The sequence below is a fragment of the Ranitomeya imitator genome, chromosome 2 (assembly GCF_032444005.1).
Source record: "Ranitomeya imitator isolate aRanImi1 chromosome 2, aRanImi1.pri, whole genome shotgun sequence".
NCBI lineage: Eukaryota > Metazoa > Chordata > Amphibia > Anura > Dendrobatidae > Ranitomeya > Ranitomeya imitator.
In genome coordinates, this window is record NC_091283.1 from 49365329 (window position 1) to 49380050 (window position 14722).

The window sequence follows — 14722 nt, forward strand, 5'->3', positions numbered from 1 at the left end:
CCTCCGGTTCACCTCTGGGCACAGATTTGTCCACATCTGACTCTTTCAGGCACAGGACATCCACCTCCAGGCACAGGACTGTCTACATCCGAGACCAGTTACCATGGATGACTTGCATCGCTGTGTACGCTGCGGGTGCCAGGCTATTCAGCTGCCATAGCTGCTGGCTCCATTGGCCTTGGCTGCTTCACACACACAGCCACCGCTCTGCAGGCCTCTGATCTGCACAAGAGCACACACCACACTGACACTGACGTTGCACCTGACACCTGACATATCCATACCCCTTACTGCAGGGTTTTTAAAAAACAAACCTGTGGCTTTCAGCAACATGGAAAACCTGAACCGGAAATCCGTGACTGCCATGCACACCTATGGACTTCATCCATCTGCATGCACAACCTGGGGAGAACACACAGTGACCCCTACCTGTGACACGATTCACTGCCTCACAACATGAAAAAAAAGCATACTCACCTCAGACCAGTTCCCAGGTGCCCTGCTTCTGTTGCTGTCTCCGATGAACTGACTCTTCGGTGGTACACAGCTGATGCAATGATATAACGTAATTGCATCAGCTGTTTTGCTGTTTTACACGCTGATTGGTGGAGGAAGTGGACGGAGGCCCCTCCACCACCAATGCTAATTGCGGGAGACAGCGAGCGGGCAGGCCTGGTGCGGCCCGCGGACCTCAGGTTTTCAGCCCTACGACTGTCTTGGTCCGCTGGCCGGACAGAGACAGCCAGAGGGCAGGATGTGGCCTGCGGGCCTCATTTTGCCCAGGTCTGCCATAGGGTATATTAAGTATTACGCAGTGGTGAATAAAATCAATCTTGACTTCTTATTTTCTATGCTTGTTCTGTTTTCTCAGGCAAACGCATGTGTATGGGAGAAAGCCTGGCTCGCATGGTGCTCTTCCTCTTTCTAACCACCATACTGCAGAAGTTCACCTTGGAGCCCACTGTAGACAGAAAGAATCTGAACATAAGACCCGAGCCCAACACCAATGCTTCAAGACCTCAGTCCTACCAGATTAATGTCATCCCTCATTTCTGAGCCGAAGACAAACTTCTGTTCTTAAGAATTCTAGAATTTTCAAAATATAAAGACTTCTCTAATAAATAATGCAATACAAATAAACAATACAATGGCTTTTCAGAAAAAATGTATTTTTTAATTTTATTTTTAGTATTGTTATGCCAGTATGAACAATCCCTATACATTGTGATTTTCAACATATGTAATCACAGTTTATGTTAATAAAAACATTGGACTGTGACATGTCTCTAGTGACTAGAGACATGTCACAAGACTTAAAAAAAACCACAAAACAATATAAGACTAGAGTCTAGTCTTATATTGTTTTGTGTTTTTTTTAAGTCTTGTATGATAATTGGTTCCTGATATGATGGAGCTGCATAACATACAGTAAGTTCACATCTCATCTGGCGGTTCTGGCTAGAGCTTTGATTTTTTTTGTCCCAGCAGATCACTTTACAATCAACTGGCTCTGCCATGTGTCACTAGTGTCCAGTAAGCGATATTAATTTTGTTACTCTTTCCTTTGATGGTGTAGAATAATGGAATAAACTATATATAAGGAAAAAATTGTTATTTTGCTTGCTTCCTTGCATTACTTTGATTAAATTTCCTTTGTCATGTATCTAAAGATATCCGTACACATGATTGATCGGGGGCGGACACTGACAGCTTGGGGCCCCTGTTCAAGAAATGTGTTTGGGCCTCCCTCCCTGCCGGGTACGTTGCTTATGATGAGGGCAATCTGACAATGGGACCCCTGGAGCCTCGGACTTTGAGAAACAAGCCTCTTTATTACTGCCCTGCAAGCAGGGGTATACATAGCAATCACAGGACCACATATCAAAAGTTCTATTTGAACTTCGCCACACCTCTAAAAAATATATATATTTAAGTTTTTTCACTGAGATGGATATATATATATATATATATATATATATATATATATATACTGTATGTGTGTGTAATAAATATACGTACAGTGGGTGAGGAAAGTATTCAGACCCCTTTAAATTTTTCACTCTTTGTTTCATTGCAGCCATTTTGTAAATTCAAAAAAGTTCATTTTTTTTATTAATGTTCAACTCTGCACCCCATGTTGATGGACAAAAACAGAAATGTAGAATTTTTGGCAAATTTATTAAAAAAGAGAAACCAAAATATCACATGGTCAACTCATAAGTATTCAGACCTTTTGCTCAGACACTCATATTTAAGTCACATGCTGTCCATTTCCTTGTGATCTTCCTTGAGATGGTTCTGCTCCTTCATTGGAGTCCAGCTCTGTTAAATTAAACTGATAGGACTTGATGTGGAAAGGCGTACACCTGTCTATATAAGACCTCACAGCTCACAGTGCATGTCAGACCAAATGAGAATCATGAGGTCAAAGGAACTGGCCAAGGAGCTCAGAGACAGAATTGTGGCAAGGCACAGATCTTGGCAAGGCTACAACAGAATTTCTGCAGTACTCAAGGTTCCTAAGAGCACAGTGGCCTCCATAATCTTTAAATGTAAGAACTTTGGGATCACCAGAAGACTTCCTAGACCTGGCCGTCGAGCCAAAATGAGCAATCGTGGGAGAAGAGCCTTGGTGAGAGAGGTAATAATAATATAATAATAATCTTTATTTATATAGCGCCAACATATTCCGCAGCGCTTTACAGCTTAACAGGTTCAAACACAACAGTCATAAGTAACAACGTTAGCAATACAATAATTAAAGCAAAATAAGACCCTGCTCGTGAGAGCTTACAATCTACAATGAGGTGAGGGAGATACAAAGTACAGGTGTGTATTTACAATGATGTATTTACAATCATGGTCCAGCCATCTTCAGGGGGTAGGGGATAGATGGAGATAGTGAATGGGCTACACACACACAAATCTAAAATGACTTTGATTAGTGAACGCTCTGAACAAATGTGTTTTGAGCGAGCGCCTAAAACTATGCACATTGTGGATGGTCCTAATATCTTGGGTAGAGCATTCCAGAGGATTGGCACAGCGCGGGAGAAGTCTTGTAGTCGGGAGTGGGAGGTACGGATTAGTGCAGAGGTTACTTGAAAGTCGTTTGCAGAGCGCAGCAGTCGGTTGGGCCGATACACAAAAATAAGGGAGGAGATGCAAGGGGGTGCCGCACTGTGGAGAGCTTTGTGGGTGAGAACAAGTACTTTGAATTGCATCCTGTAATGAATGGGCAGCCAGTGTAACGACTGGCGAAGAGCGGACACGTTCGAGTAACAATTAGCTAGATGGACAACCCTGGCTGCTGCATTAAGGATGGACTGGAGAGGGGAAAGTCGAGTAAGGGGGAGGCCAATTAGTAGAGCATTGCAGTAGTCCAGGCAGGAGTGGATTAAGGCGACAGTGAGGGTTTTTGTTGTTTCCATGGTGAGAAAAGGATGGATTCTAGTGATGTTCTTTAGGTGTAAGCGGCACAAGCGGGCAAGATATTGCATATGGGATGTGAAGGAGAGATTGGGCTCAAACATAACACCCAGATAGCGCGCAAACATAACACCCAGACAGCGCGCCTGCTGCAGGGGTGTTATTATGGTGCCATGCACGGAGAGGGAAATGTCAGATTTAGGGAGGTTAGTAGATGGCGGTAAAGAAGAACCCCAAGATCACTGTGGCTAAGCTCCAGAGATGCAGTAGTGAGATGGGAGAACGTTCCACAAAGTCAAGTATCACTGCAGCCCTCCACCAATCAGGCCTTTATGGAAGAGTGAGCCGACAGAAGCCTCTCCTCAGTGCAAAACATATGAAGGTCTGCATAGAGTTTGCTTAAAACACATGAAGGATTCTAAGACTATGAGAAATAAGATTCCCTGGTTTGATGAGGCGAAGATATACCTTTTTTGGTGATAATTCTAAGTGATATGTGTGGAGAAAACCAGGCACCGCTCATTGGAGTGCCCACTTGAGCTGTGGGGTACTCGGGCCTGGCCAGACAGGTCTTCAAGGGGATTTTCACGGCAGCAGTGACCCCGTCAATGGCCCTGGGCATCCAATAAAAGTAAATTGAAAGGGGAATAAAGTTTATGGGAGATTAGTTTGTGACGCCACCTGTGGTGTTCGGCAATGATTGGCTGACGCTGCTTAAAGGGACCGCTGGGGCCAATGGTGACACAGCTGGCATGGTTCTGCTCCCCACAGGTGGAACGGGGCCACAGGGCTACAAGTATAGTTGGTAAGGGATCGTAGACGTTGGGGTGCATGACTGAGGGTGCAGGAAATGACTGGAGGACATGAGGACTGGAATTTCCTTTACTTGTAAGTTGCAGGTGGAGTACCGGGAATGGGTAACAAATGATGAGTGAGTCCGAGCAGCCTGGAAGCAACTTCAGATCCACCTAGCCAGGTGGGTTCAGAGGCCTTCATTCTGCGCTGTTTTCTAAGGCCTTTGCTGCTTTAAGCTCTGTTCAAGTTCGTCTCCTGCATGTTGTTTATAACCTGTATGGCAGACAGCATGAGCCTATCCTGAGCACTGCCTTTTCACTGGCGGCCCAGGGCTCTTGGTCTGCTGTGGTGCCTCTGGGTGTTCAAGGTGGCCAGGGAGCTTGCAGTTCCCTGCCCTCCAGATTCAGCTGTTGGGGCGTACAACACCCACATAGCCAAGGACTCTGGAGTCCTATTTTGTCAGCGCTCTGTTATGGGGTGAGCTTGGTTACAGCTCCACTCCCCAGGTTCTCCTCAAGGTCCCTCTTTTCACTCCCTCAGACTCAGACTAGACTCACTGACTCCACCTCCAGGCCAGAACTTATAGAGCAGCTCCCCTGAAACTGCGTGTTAGAGCTCCCTCTTCTGGTCTGGAGTAAGGAAAAGTGTTGGATGCTGGTATTACCTGGCAAGGGGACCCCTCCTTGCTTCTAGGCATGACATCACCCCCTACGAGGGAGGCAATGACACTGTGGTAAGTAGATTTCTGGGGGGGCCACACTCATCACTTGCTCAATACAATTCCAACTGTGAAACATGGTGGTGGCAGTATCATGCTATGGGAGTGTTTTTCAGCTGCAGGGACAGGACAACTGGTTGTCATTGAAGGAAACATGAATATGGCCAAGTACAGAAATATCCTGGATGAAAACCTCTTCCAGAGTGCTCTAGACCTCAGACTTGGCCAAAGGTTCACCTTCCAACAAGACAATGACCCTAAGAACATCTAATATTACAAAGGAGTGGCTTCAGAACATCTCTGTGACCATTCTTGACTGGCCCAGCCAGAGCCCTGACCTAAACCCAATTGAGCATCTCTGGAGAGACCTGAAAATGGCTGTCCACCAACGTTCACCATCCAACCTGATGGAACTGGTGAGGATGTGCAAGGAAGAATGGCCGAGGATCCCCAAATCCTGGTGTGAAAAACTTGTTGCATCATTACCAAGAAGACTCATGGCTGTACTAGCTCAAAAGGTGCTTCTCCTCAATACTGAGCAAAGGGTCTGAATACTTATGATCATGTGATATTTAAGGTTTTTTTTTAATAAATTTGCAAAAATTACTACATTTCTGTTTTTTCCAGTGAAGATGGAGTGCAGAGTGTACCTTAATGAGAAAAAAATGAACTGTTTTGAATTTACCAAATGGCTGCAATGAAACAAAGTGAAAAATTTAAAGGGGTTTGAATACTTTCTGTACCCACTGTATTGTTCTTTCATAGGTTCCTTTTTCTGCCTTTGACCACCAGTGCTTTTATTTTCATATAAGGGACCTCACACATCATAAAAATACACATTGTCCAATTTTCTAGTGTTATTTTGTCTTTCCAAGGCTGGGAAACATGTAGGATTAGATCAAGAGTCAAGATTTATTGAAGGCTCAATCTCATTTTTCTCGTAAATCCAGTTTAACATGTTCATGAAAAATAGACTGTGCTTGGATGGGAAGACTCAGCCCCTCCTCCAGGTCTGAAGACTTGTGCTAAATGCTTCTTATGTGCCCATAATAAATTTAACTAAAGTCAGGAGTCCCTGTGGTCGGTCATCAAATCCAAGAATGATTTGTCTTTCACTGACATGTGAAAAAAGCATTAGACAGCTCAACATATAGACTGTCAGGATGGAGTTCACAGTTCTCTAAATGACTCCATAAACGAATCCAAATTTTAGATTTTATGCAAAACCCAATGCAGAGAAAGCTTTCTTCACTGAATAGGCTGTATGGCATCCGTACTGCGAGATTTTCTCGCAGGCTTGCAAAACGGACATACAATGGATCCATGGGCTCAAATATTCATTAAAACATTTATATAAAAAATTTGAGCTTCATTGGAGCTGGTAACTTCATAGACAGATGATACTCGTACATAGAGATACATCTGAAAACAGCAGTGTATCTCTATGTATTTGTATTCTAGAGGGAAAATAAATGATGTTTTTTTCTTCATATAAAATTACTAAAAAATAACATTAAACATCATTGCATTTTTTATTAGCTTTTTTTTTTTTTATAAAATAATAAACAATGCAAATCAGACAGTAAGACCGACATATTTGGTGTCCCTGTAATTGTAATGACCTGCACAACCCAGAGATCAGATTATTTATAGGGATCAGTAATTGGCATGATTCATATTTTTTCTCTATATAACCCATAAAAAAAATAAATAAAAAATGTAACACAAACTGTTTTTTTACACGTAGTGTAAATGCTATGGGTTTTTTTTTTACTGGGTTTTTTGTTCGCATTTCCTTCAGGAGACCACACCACATGACACAATAAACATCTTTCCTGATTATTTGTTTTGCTTCTTTTATGCGTTTTCCCCCGTATTGGCTGTGTTTTTGGTGCAGATGTGAATCCACATTTTTTAATGCTTTCTTAATACTACAGAAAGCTTTGATCCTATGCTTAAAACTGAAACGGCATTTTTTATTCCCTTGCGTATTTTCAGGCTCTACATAGAAGATAAAAGAGAAAAAAGCAACCACCAAAACCCCAGAGATCAGCAGCTTTTTTAGACTCACCGAGGGCGGAGTTTTCATGAAATCACATCCACTTTGCTTCGATATTTCGGTGTTGCTCACTTGTAGCGTAAATGCTGCTGTTTTTTTTTTACACACACAGAAATTCTGCTGCTTTAACTGTACAAGCAAAGTGGTTGTGATTTCATGAAAACTGTACCCTTGTACATCTAAAAACACTACTGAATTATGCAGTTTTGTTGCTTATTTTTCTCTACAGGTTTCTATGGGGAGTCTAAAAAACTACAGATACTTTTTTACTTGAAGAGCCAAACCTTTCTGTACTATAAAAAAATGCAACAATAATCGCAGGATATGGTCATTGTGTAGTTTGGTGCTGACACCCGCAGAAAACAAAAGACACCAAAAATCCAGATGTCGTATAGTGAAGCTACATAAAATGAGACAGTACTGGCTGCTCCAACTGTGAATGAAGGAACAAAAAATAATTTGAAGGATCCTAACTAGAGATGAGCAGGATGCACAGATGGCGTTGCGACAGCCCTGGCTAATTAAAAGTCGTACCAGGGACATCGGAAGGTAAGAGATTTGGAGCCTCCAGTCCAGCCACTAGGTAGCATTGACCTGTTTGCTGGATCAGAGTACCATGAATTGATCCTCTCAGCTGTAGCCCCATCTCTCCTGATACAGGGGACATTCCCAGATTTGAGTCTATGCCCTGCAGTCTTAGGCCGGTGTCACACTCAGCGTATAAATATACGGTCCGTAATTTACGGCCGTAATACGCAGAAAAGTCCACAAATTTAGTGGTCCGTATCTCCTCCGTAGGCAGGGTGTGTCAGCGTATTTTGCGCATGGCATCCTCCGTATGTAATCCGTATGGCATCCGTTCTGAGAGATTTTCTCGCAGGCTTGCAAAACCGACATACGGACATACAATGGATCCACGTTCTCAAAAACATAAAAACATATGTACTGTCTATATATATATATATATATATATATACGCTGTATATATATATATATATATATATATTAATATTTCATCCAGCGCAAGATAGCTTTAAAGCCGGTAATTCTATTGCCGGCTTTTGCTTTCTCCTTCCTAAACCCGACATGATATGAGACATGGTTTACATACAGTAAACCATGTCATATCCCCATTTTTTTTGCATATTCCACACTACTAATGTTAGTAGTGTATATGTGCAAAATTTGGGCGCTCTAGCTATTAAATTAAAGGGTTAAATGGCGGAAAAAATTTGCGTGGGCTCCCGCGCAATTTTCTCCGCCAGAGTGGTAAAGCCAGTGACTGAGGGCAGATATTAATAGCCTGGAGAGGGTCCACAGTTATTGCCCCCCCCTGGCTAAAAACATCTGCCCCCAGCCACCCCAGAAAAGGCACATCTGGAAGATGTGCCTGTTCTGGCACTTGGCCACTCTCTTTCCACTCCCATGTAGCGGTGGGATATGGAGTAATGAAGGGTTAATGTCACCTTGCAATTGTAAGGTGACATTAAGCCAGATTAATAATGGAGAGGCATCAATTCTGACACCTATCCATTATTAATCCAATTGTATGAAAGGGTTAAAAAAACACACACACATTATTAAAAAGTATTTTAATGAAATAAACACACAGGCTGTTTTAATATTTTATTGCTCTCTCAATCCCCTTGAAGACCCTCGCTCTGTAACAAAGGAAAAATAATAAACCAACAATGTACATACCTTCCGTTGATCTGTAACGTCCCACGATGTAAATCCATCTGAAGGGGTTAAAATATTTTACAGGCAGGAGCTCTGCTACAATGCAGCTGTGCTCGTGCCTGTAAAACCCCGGGGAATAAAGGTAATGTAGGTCAATGACCTATTGTTACCTTCAGTCCCGGTGATGCGCCCTCTGCTGAATGTCCTGATATAAACTCGAGCCTGGGAGCATTCCAGGAAAGTTCCCACGCTCGAGGTCATTTGAGGACAACCAGCAGAGGGCGCATCACCGCGAATGAAGGTAACTATAGGTCATTGACCTGCATTACCTTCATTCCCCAAGATTTTACAGGCACGAGCACAGCTGCATTGTAGCAGAGCTCCTGCCTGTAAAATATTTTAACCCCTTCAGATGGATTTACAGGGTGGGACGTTACAGATTAACGGAAGGTATGTATATTGTTGGTTTATTATTTTTCCTTTGTTACAGAGCGAGGGTCTTCAGGTGGATTGAGAGAGCAATAAAATAATAAAACAACCTGTGTGTTTATTTCATTAAAATACTTTGTAATAATGTGTGTGTTTTTTTAACCCTTTCATACAATTGGATTAATAATGGATAGGTGTCAGAATTGACACCTCTCCATTATTAATCTGGCTTAATGTCACCTTACAATAGCAAGGTGGCATTAACCCTTCATTACCCCATATCCCACCGCTACACGGGAATGGGAAGAGAGTGGCCAAGTGCCAGAATAGGTGCATCTTCCAGATGTGCCTTTTCTGGGGTGGCTGGGGGCAGAAGTTTTTAGCCGGGGGGGGGCAATAACCATGGACCCTCTCCATGCTATTAATATCTGCCCTCAGTCACTGGCTTTACTACTCTGGCGGAGAAAATTGCGCGGGAGCCCACGCCAATTTTTTCCGCCATTTAACCCTTTAATGTAATAGCTAGAGCGCCCAAATTTTGCACATACACACTACTAACATTAGGAGTGTGGAATATGCAAAAAAAATGGGGATATGACATGGTTTACTGTATGTAAATCATGTCTCATATGTCGGGTTTATGAAGGAGATAGCAAAAGCCGGCAATAGAATTACCGGCTTTAAAGCTATCTTGCGCTGGATGAAATTTTTACTGTACACCGCACTGAATTGCCGGCTTTTCTATAGAACAGCACTGCGTATTTCTCGCAAGTCACACTGCTGGTCCGTGTGTAATCCGTCTTTTTCTCGCCCCCATAGACTTTCATTGGCGGATTTTTTGTGCAATACGGTGACAAACGCAGCATGCTGCGATTTTCTACGGCCGTAGAAGACCGTATAATGCGGATCAGTAAAATACGGCAGATAGGAGCAGGGGCATAGAGAAGCATTGTACCGTATGCAATCCGTATTTTCAGCACCTCTCTTACGTCCGTAAAACACGCTAGTGTGAGGCCGGCCTTAGGCGTCTGGTGAACAACCCCTCTGACATCTCCTCCTGCCAGGGGAGAAAGAAATGGTAAATAGCTATGGATTGGGGTGTGGCCAGGGGTGTAGCCAAAATTTGCGGCTTGCTTTGTCCCTCTTTTTATTCTTCAAAAGTTGGGAGGTATGTGCAAAATGGTATCAATAAAAGCGTCAGCTCAGGACTCAAAAAATGAGAGCCTTCAAAGAGATCCATATCCTGAAAATTGAAAACGTTATGGCTCTTGGAAAATAGTGGCAAACACACACAAAAATAATATATATTTTCTTTCTACAAATCTCTTAAAAAATGTCATTATTTTAATAAAATAAAAACAATGCATGTTTGGTATCTCTGTAGTTGTACTCGCCTAAAGATTCATATTTCTATTTCATTTTGACTGTAAAATGAACGCTGTAAATGAAAAAAAAACTATTGCAGAATTTAGCTTTTTTTGCCATTTCATCCTACATGGAATGTGAACAGAAACAGAAAAATGTAACGGCTCTTGGAAGAAATGGAGGAGAAAAATGAAAGTGTAAAAATGGAAAATTGCTTGCTTGGTCGAGAAGGGGTTAAAGAATTGTCGACATATGTAATGAGGGATTGCAGGGAAATGTGATGGCAGGACAGGTGAGTATAATATTTTATTAGTTTTACCCCCTTCCCTGTCCTATTTATTACCATTTTGGGGGTGGTAGCTAAAAATATAACAATAGCTTTTCAGGGCAGATTCGATTTGGACTGAATTTTTAAACCACAAAAGAACCATATATTCCAAATAAAGAGAGCACAATGTGTTCCAAATACAGGAAGTTTGTGTTCCACATAGAGGAAGTATCGTGTGTTCCACATAGAGGAAGTTTGTGTTCCACAGTCAGGAACTTCCATCCAAGCGATGCTGAAAGGCAGTAAGTCGAAAGCTGACTTTTACTAGTCATAGCCTGTGTAATCCATTGTGCTGTACGGCTGTAACATTGCACTTGAAGCTCGCCCGACCACTCCTCAGGGATCACATGCCACTTGGAATGCGGTCTGGCGTCTCAGCTTTTTTCTAATCAGACATAGATACCATCTGGAGAGACATTGTGTGAAGCTGCTTTGTATTTTGTTGAGTCATGGCGGTGAATATTGCAGGTACCATTCTTTTAGCTACTGGAGTCATTCTGATCATTTATCTCCTTAAATGGTGGAATACAATAAAACTGAAAAACCTGCCTCCGGGACCGACACCTGTACCTGTCCTGGGTAACGTTTTACAAATCGGCACTTCCGAACTACCTCAGTCCTTACTTAAGGTGAGTACGCCTTAATATTGCGTCTTTGCATTCAGAATTATTCAATTCGCACATGACATGCTGAAAATCACATTATTAGGGTGACTGTTTGGCAGTGAAATAATTAAGTGCAATACGGGTCAATAGGTAAATTATGCGTCAACAATTTCCACTAAATAAATGTTAAAGCAAGTTTACTGATACTAGATATTTACAATAATGAACACCATGATATAAGAAATATGGAATCTTTCCTAAAAATATTTAAGAATTTTTTAAAATTTAAAATTTTTTTTAACGTAAATATTTTAAAGAGATCTTTATTCTGAAAATACTAATTTGTGACAAGTTTATTGTGCATTGTGTCAACTCTTATCAGTTTCTCCATTGATTGAAAATGACTCAATGACTCAGCGGATACAATTTAAAATGGTGTTATTCTCCAGCACAGTTCCACCTTCGTGCGAAACCTCTGTCCATGATTTTCATTTTTCACTTCAAGTTTTCTTTTTTTTATTCATTAAATGTGTGTGAGAGTATTAGGCCGGGGTCACACTTGCGAGTGCAATGCGAGAAACTCGCGCATCAATACCCGGCACTGCCGCCGGCACTCAGGACCGGAGTGTTCAGCTGCATAGAAATACATGCAGCCGCACGCTTCAGTCCTGAGTGCCAGTGGCAGTGCCGGGTATTGATGCGGGAGACTCAGTCACATTGCACTCGCAAGTGTGAACCCGGCCTTAAAGAGGTTATCCACTACTTCAGCATTTATGACCTATCCTTAGGATAGGTTATCAATGTCTGATCAGTTGGGGTTCAACACCTGGCACCCCCACCGATAAGCTGTTCATCATGCCGTAAGTACTCACTTCCAAAGCTAGTCTCCTTTTAATAGTGGACGCCACAGAGTACTGCACATCCGCCACCAATTTATTTGAATAAGAGGCGAATGTGCAGTACCCTGCCACAGCTACTTTTAGAAGATAGCCAGCTATGCAAGTGAGTACTTCCGGCAGCGACCGACATCAATAACAGCTGATCACTGGAAGTGCTGGGTGTCGGACCCCGACTGATCAGACATTGATGACCTATCCAGCGGATCAATGGTAAAGTAGTAGACAATTTCTTTAATATACTCACTTACCGCCATCTGTCTCCAGGATCCAGCTCCATTCTTCTCTGCTTCTGAGTGATGATCACTAGGGTTGAGCAACTTTTACTTTTATAGGATCGGGTCGGGTTTCACGAAACCTGACTTTTTCAAAAGTCGGGTAGAGTGAAATCGGCCGATCCTATAAAAAAGTCGGGGTCGGCCGAAACACGAAACCCAATGCAGTGCATTGTGTTTCCAATGGTTCCCAGGGTCTGAAGGAGAGGAAACTCTCCTTCAGGCCCTGCGATCCATATTTAAGTGTAAAATAAAAAATTAAAATAAAAAATATTGCTATACTCACCCTCTGACGCGCCCTGGTACTAACCGGCAGCCTTCCTTCCTTAGAATCAGCGCGTGAATGACCTTAGATGACGTCGCGGCTTGTGATTGGTCGCTTGACCGCCCATGTGACTGCTCACGCGACCAATCACAAGCCGCGACGTCACCGAAGGTCCTTCAAGCGCTGATTCTTAGGAAGGAAGGCTGCCGGAAAGAAGCAGGGCGCGTCCAAGGGTGAGTATATTCCTATTAGGTATTAGGTATATACTATTATTATTAGGTATATACTCACCCTCGGACGCGCCCTGCTTCTTTCCGGCAGCCTTCCTTCCTAAGAATCAGCGCTTGAAGGACCTTCGGTGACGTCGCGGCTTGTGATTGGTCGCGTGAGCGGTCACATGGGCGGTCAAGCGACCAATCACAAGCCGCGATGTCATCTAAGGTCATTCACGTGCTGATTCTAAGGAAGGAAGGCTGCCGGTTAGTACCAGGGCGCGTCAGAGGGTGAGTATAGCAATATTTTTTATTTTAATTCTTTATTTTACACTTAAATATGGATTACGATACCGATTTCCGATATTGCAAACATATCGGAACTCGGTATCGGAATTCCGATACCAGATTCAGAAGATCGCCAACCTCATGGCCGACCCCACACAGGGGTCGGGTCGGGTTTCATGAAACCCGACTTTGCCAAAAGTCGGCGACTTCTGAAAATGGCTGACCCGTTTCGCTCAACCCTAATGATCACCACAACTGAGACTAGCTGGTTCACTCTATGTTCTGTCTCAATGCGTGAGCCAGAAATCTCTTTGACAGTATAAGCCTATGGAGCTTTGCTCCGATGATTCAAAAAACAATTTAGTAAAATCCATTTGTTGGTTATGCAGAGGTCAGCATGACCCGGAGAGTCTGTAAAGCAGTGATGTCACTGAGAAGCGGAGCAGAACAGCTCTGTGATTATATTAATACACTTACACAACATGCACATATACATACACATACTAAATAAAAAATGTAGTGGGAGTTCTTCTTTTAACAATGCATCAGATTCTTGGTTAAAAGAGCTTTTTGATGTCTTATTCAGATGGGGACAAGCCATGGTGATGTTCAAGGCTATACTTCTAGAATGCCACCACCCTTGGTCATGATATTGGTTGTTGGATAGAAAACCATTAATTTAAAGGGACACTGTCAGCACAGAACGACGGTTCAAACAAAGTACAGGCGCTCGGTGCTCCATGGTAGAGACAATCATTTAAATTTACCTTTCTACCTGTTTGGTTTCCATTTAATATCCAGCATTCTCTGCCTCTATGAACCCAGATCTGTCAATAAGAGGGGCTGGAAATTGAGAGAAAACAAATAGGTGTGGAGATGCATTAAAATTATTGGCCTCAATATGAAGCACTGAGTGTCGTAACTTACCATGTATTTTGGATTGTAAGATGCGCTTTTTTCCCCCACATTTGGAGGATAAATGGGGGTGCATCTTATAATGCAAATATACCTTTCTGGCCACGGTGGAGCAGGGTCCCAGGGTCGCTGCTGGAGGAGGTAAGAGTGGAGCGTTGCTGCAGGCTGGGATGAGGGGGTGTTCGGATGTGTGCCGCTGTGGGTGTTCGATGGCGCGGGGGCTCTGCCGACATTTTGTGAAAACCCAGAGCCTTCGCACTTACATGGTTTACTATGCGGTAGACTCTGGGAAAATGGCTGCCGGGGGCGGCGCATGCGCAGATGGACATCTCGGCACCAACATCTCGGGAGATGAGATCTCATCTCCCAAGGTATCGGTGCCGAGATCTCCATCTGCGCATGAGCCTCCCCCGGCAGCCATTTTCCCGGAGTCCACCGGATAGAAAACGATGTAAGTGTGGTG

General features: G+C 43.1%; 1 protein-coding gene across 2 annotated transcripts in view; it reads left to right on the forward strand.

Moving 5' to 3' along the window:
- The first annotated feature begins 11013 nt into the window (after window positions 1-11013).
- Window positions 11014-14722, forward strand: part of LOC138661772 (cytochrome P450 2G1-like) — a 33003-nt gene continuing 29294 nt past the window's right edge. For both annotated transcript variants that reach the window (XM_069746675.1, XM_069746677.1), the window contains exon 1: window positions 11014-11432. In XM_069746675.1, coding sequence (XP_069602776.1) covers window positions 11253-11432 — 180 coding nt within the window. In that variant the 5' untranslated portion in view covers window positions 11014-11252. The remainder of the gene's footprint in view (window positions 11433-14722) is intronic.